Consider the following 5,908-nt stretch of genomic DNA (forward strand, 5'->3'; position numbering starts at 1 on the left):
AAGATCATATGCCATTAGTAGGTGAGGCCCAGAACAATGGTAGAGGTTTGGGTGGTGAGTGGAGTGGGAGAGCTGTGTAAACAGATAGAACAGCATGGGAAAAGGCTCAGAGATAGTGTAACAGGACAACCAAAGGGTCTGGGCTGCCTGTCACTACTTGAGCCACTTCAGCAGAGACAGGGTTGAATCATATATGAGTGTTTATTCCTATAATGCCAGCAGTATGGGAGAGCAACAGGTCATCCACAAAAATCTGCTTTTCAGCCCCCTATAACCCAGCTGCTTGTCTGTGGTAAAACAAAGATTACCTGGGGAAGGAGACATTACAGGCATGGAGAAGTAGGAGGCTGGGGTGGGACTCCATTGTTTGGGCAACAAAGTTGTTAATCTTTCCAGGATAATAGGCTGTTCTTGAATGAGAATGGACCACATTCCAAGGCTAACTCCCTGGTCCAAGACTGACTCCCAGGTCCCGGAAGCATACAACTCTTAGCCAGGTCAGAATGTCCTTTCTTGAACTAACACAAAGCAATCATGGTTAACAGAGCACAATTAATATTTCCCATAACCATAACTAATCCCTCAATATTCTATTTTTTCCCCCTCTAACCATAGCAGCAGCCTCTGTCTCTCCTTTGATCTATTGACCTGCCTTTGACCTTCCTACACAGATTTCTTCCTAGGGCAGTGGTGTTCCTGGCTCTCTCAATCCTGGGAGAGAAAAGATGATTGGATCTCTTCACTAGCTGATCAAACCCTCCTAGCGCCGCACACCAGCTGCACTCACATTCCTAGGTTATCCTTGACCCACCAGACACACATGTACCCTTGGAGACCGTCCCTCAAAACCCCATCAATACAGGATCCTAAAAGAAGAGTCTTTACACCCATTATCTGGTTACATAAAAATAATAATATAGGGCTATTCTTCAAAGGAGGGATTGGGGAATTTTAGTGTTTAAATGATCGAAGTCAGTGTCTGTGGCAGATGGAATGTACACCCATCTATCAAATAAACCACCCAAATGTCAATTCCTGACAAAAGGCAAATCAAATTCCTCCCAGGGCACTAAGAGGACCCTCCGAAGGTGAGAGCGTTTCTCTGGTAGGAACCCAGGAAAGTGGAGAGAAGGGATCTAGCTGCTCTCAACATGAGAATGGAAGCCTGTCTGAATGGGCAGGGCCAGTCTCAGCCTATAGGAAAATTATGTTCATAGTGGGCAGATCCTGTGAACTTTTTTTTTTTTGAGGGCATCCATTCACCCAAGGAACTAGCAAGGTTAGTCACTTGAAAGTGAAGAACTCGAGTCCATTCTTGTTCACATGTAGGAGCCCATTCCTACCAGGGGCCTGAGAGATTTGGCAGAGGCTGGGTGAAAGCTGAGCATAGAAGAGATTTCCCTTATGGAGTTCAAGGTCAAGTCAACCTACAGTCAATAACTCTGCTCTAAACTATAATAAAATACCGCTCAACACTCCATAGGATGGCTATAATATATTTTTTTAAAAAGCATTCATGAGAATGTTTAAAAATTGGACCCCTCGTACAATGCTGGTGGAAATGTAAAATATCGGGGCCACGATGGCAAACGTTTTTGGCAGTTCCTCAATATGCTAAGCATAGAGTTACCAGATGACCCAGAAGTTCCACTTCTAGGTACATACCCAAAAGAAATGGAAACATGTTCACACAAAAAACTTGTACACAATGTTCATAGCGGCGTTATTCAAAGGAGCCTCAAACTGGAAACAACCCAAATATTCATCAACTGATGAATGGGTAAACAAAATGTGGTATAGCCATATACTAGAATATAGCATACATAAAACTTTAAAATGTTATGCTAAGTGAAAGAAGCCAGTCACAAAAGACCAGATATTATGACTGCATTTATGTGAAATGTCCCTCCCCGCCTCCCCATAGGCATATCCCTGGAGGCATATCCATACAGAATGAAGATTAGTGATTGCCTGGGGCTAGGGTGGGAGGACAGGGAGGGGGCACTGGGAAAGGGAGGCAACTGTTACTGGTTATGGGTTTAAAGTCCTACAATTGGCTCCTCTCTGAGGGGGCGTGGCTAGGCCCTGGGGGGCATGACTCTCGAGCCAGCTTAAAGCCCTGCTGAGGCACAGGGGCCCACACTGTGGTGACTGTTACTCCTGGTGGCATGGAGGAGTGTGCTTGCCTCTGTGTCGTGGGCTCTTCGCGGGGATGTCGGTGTCCTCAGAAGCGCCAGCGCCCAGCTGAGACAGCAGCGGCTAAACGCAAGCGGTGTCGTCAGGAGTGGCAGGGCCGAGCTGAGAAGGCAGCAGCCGAGGGCAAGCGGAACCGGGCCCCCACAGAAAAGCACATGGAGGCGGATGCGGCAGCCGGGTGCTGTGCGGGGAGTGGAGGAATCGCGAGTCCCATGCTGCCCCCGCACTGCTCACTGCAGGACCTGCCGGTGGAGATGCTGCTGGAGATCTTCGCCTCGCTCCCCGGCACAGATCTGCCCAGCCTGGCCCTGAGCTGCACCAAATTCCACCGCATCCTGCACATCGACAGCATCTGGAGACGGCGCTGCCGCGAGGAGTTTGACATTTGTGAAAACTTGCAGAATCTGGAGACGATAGGTTTGTCTTATCGAGAAGGCTATGCGAAGCTGTTCCACCCATACAGACACATTTTGGGATTGTGGCAGCTGGATAATGAGGACTATAGAACACTGCTGAATGTCGTGGTGGACGGCTTAGGCATTACTGGTTGGACGTACGGGCCTTGCCTTAACACCCATGTGGATGGCCCAATGCAATTCAAGCCCGCGTTCAGAATTCGCCTGACAGAGAGGAAATCAGCCACGGTGGAGTGCCTGGAAGGCCGCCACAGCAGGCCCCACAGCCGCCACATGCAGATTCAGAAGCACAGGTTCACCACCCAGTGCAACAAGACAGACCACCTTAAGGATTTATCAAGGCAGTTTAGGGACGAATGGGGGCGGGTGCTGGTGCAGGAGGACAGACAGCAGTATGACTGCCTGACCTACCGCCGCCTCTACCTCCCGCCGAGCCACCCAGAGGACCTCATCAGGCCAGGCCTCTTCCAAGCCAACTGCAATGCCTACGGCCTATCGATTGCCATGCTCAGCTTCCATGGGAAGTATGCCAGGGTCACGAAGGTCACGGGAATAACCAAGACATTAGCGTTAGAGATCCACCTCATGCGCCGCATCCAGCTGCCAGATGGCAAGATCTTCCGCAACTTCCACAAGCTCTCCCGCTTGGTCCAGGAAATTGACGAGCAGGTAATCCGGGAGCAGCAGCAGCAGCAAGAAGACGGGACTGAGGAAAGCGAGGGCCATGGCTGGCAGAGCCCTGCCCAGCCCAGCGTCAGAGAGTCCGGGGCTGCAGCTTTGGAGGAGCAGCCTGTCCCGTTTGTTCTGCCTGTGGGCGTGCACTCAAGAGACCACAACTACCCCCGAACCTGCAGGATGTGTTTCTACGGCGTGGACACTGCTACTTTCACTGTTAACTTTTATGGCTTCGCCGACACCAGGCGCTACCCTGGAGTCTTCATCCTGTTCGATGAGAACCACTTCGGGTTCATCTGGCCTGAGGTGAATTACTTCATCCTGTTCGGCACAGTCCAGAACACCTTCCAGAATGCGGAGGCACCATCCCCGCAGGCCTTCCTGGAGATGCTCAAGAACATTCAGTCCGGACCCCCTGGGAGGAGCAGCTTGCATGCACTTTGAAGATTTGACCTTCTGACCAGGTTACCCACCTTGGTTTGTTTTTTCAATCCTCACCCGGGGATATTTTCCCATTGATGTTTAGAGAGAGTGAGGGAGAGAGGGAAAGACAGAAATATTGATGTGAGGGAAACACATCAGTTGGTTGCCTCCTGCCCAAGCCCAGACCAGGGCCAGGCTGGGTAGGAGCCAGCAACTGAGGTAGAAATAAACCTTAGACCAGTGGTCTCAACCTTCCTAGTGCCGCGACTCTTTAATACAGTTCCTGATGTTGTGGTGACCCCCAATTTCATTGTTACAAATTGAACATAATTAAAGCATAGTGATTAATCACAAAAACAATATGTAATCATATATGTGTTTTCCCGTGGTCTCAACCTGTGAAAGGGTCGTTCGACACCCCTCAAATGGGTCGTGACCCACAGGTTGAGAACTGCTACCTTAGACCTTTCCATCTGCAGGCCCAGGCTCTATCTATCCACTGAGCCAAACCAGCTAGGAAGGAAAGATCCTAAAATTAGATAGTGGTAATTGTTAGATTGTACAACTCTGAATATAATGAAAACCACTGAATTGTACTTTTTAAAATGGTGGGTTTTATAGTATGTGACGTACATCTCAATAAAGCTGTTATTAAAAATAAAAAAACTAAAAAACAAATGGGCTAACAAAAGTAGAGAAAGCAAAATGGGACAATAAAAATACTGATTATTCTAAAATAGGCTAGAAACATAGGAACAAATAACATTGAAAACAAATAGAAAAAAATAGCAAAATGGTAGATTTAAACTCCGCAATATGAATAATTGCATTAAATATAAATGTGTACATACATTAATTAAAAAATATGGACTTTCAAACTGGATAAAAGGGGAAATAGAACTATAAAAGACACAGTTAAATATAAAGATACAGGTAGTGGAAGGGGAAAGGACTAAAGCACATATACCATGCAAATGTAAACATGCAAAAGCTTGTTTGGCTATATTAGTATCAAAGTGAAATTTAAAGCAAGGATATTACAGAAAATTAGAAAAAGATGTTTGATAATGATAAATGTCTCAGTTCATAAAAAGACATAGCAAAAGTTAACAAGTATGTACCCAACAACAGAGCTTCAAATATATGGAGTCAAACCTGATCCAACTAGAAGGAAAAATGGAGAAACACACAATTATAGTTGGAGAAGTAGACAGGAAAGCAGTAAGGATATGGAAAACTGAAATAGCTCTATCAATCACTTTGACCTATGTGACATTAGTAGAATATGTCACCCAACCAGAGCAGAATACACATTCTTTTCCAGTACATATAGGACATTCATCAATGTGAATCATACAAACTATATCAAGTCTTTGTACTTTTGTTTCAAAGAAACAAAATTACACACAATATGCTTTCTCATCGTAGTGAAATATAAAGCAGAGAAATAACACCACAATTTTTCTTTGAAAATATTAATTGGTAAGCCCCTGGAAAGACAAATTTTTAAAAAAGAAATGTGATATCAACCTACAAAAAAAACATGGAGGAACCTTAAATGCATATTGCTAAATGAAATAAACCAATCTGAAAAGACTACATACTTAATGACTCCAAATATATGACATCCGGGAAAAAGCAAAACAATAGAGGTTGTAGAAAGGTCAGTGATTGCCAGGTGCTTAGAGGAAGGAAAGGAGAGATGAATAGGTGGAACACAGGGAAATTTTAGGGCAGTGAAACTACACTGTATGGTACCTTCAGGGTGGATATGGACCATCACACATTTGTCAAAACCCATAGGAAGTCCAATACATAGAGTGAACCCTAATGTAAACTGTGAACTTTAGTCAATAATAATGTATCAATATTGGCTCATCATTGTTAACAGGGGAATGACATTGATGCAAGCTGTTAATAATAGTGGGAAATTGGAGGGAGTGTGTAGGAACTCTTAACACTAATTTTTTATTAAACCTAAAACTTCTCAAAAATAAAGTCTAGCCCTAGAAGGGTTGGCTCAATGGATAGAGTGTTGGCCTGTGAACTGAAAGGTCCCAGGTTCAATTCCTGTCAAGGGCACATACCCAAATTGCAGGCTCAATCCCCAGTAGGAGGTGTGCAGGAGGCAACCAATCAATGATTCTCTATCATCATTGATGTTTCTATATCTCTCTCTCTCTCCCTTCCTCTCTGAA

At 45.3% G+C, this 5,908-nt stretch overlaps 1 protein-coding gene across 1 annotated transcript; it reads left to right on the forward strand.

The window, feature by feature from the left end:
- Positions 1-2,168: 2,168 nt before the first annotated feature.
- Positions 2,169-3,731, forward strand: LOC132229441 (F-box only protein 31-like). Its single transcript, XM_059686067.1, has 2 exons — positions 2,169-2,265; positions 2,344-3,731. Exons 1-2 carry the CDS (start codon positions 2,169-2,171, stop codon positions 3,729-3,731), a joined length of 1,485 nt encoding a protein of 494 aa, XP_059542050.1.
- The last annotated feature ends 2,177 nt before the right edge of the window (positions 3,732-5,908 follow it).

The sequence above is a fragment of the Myotis daubentonii genome, chromosome 3 (genome assembly GCF_963259705.1).
Source record: "Myotis daubentonii chromosome 3, mMyoDau2.1, whole genome shotgun sequence".
Lineage (NCBI taxonomy): Eukaryota > Metazoa > Chordata > Mammalia > Chiroptera > Vespertilionidae > Myotis > Myotis daubentonii.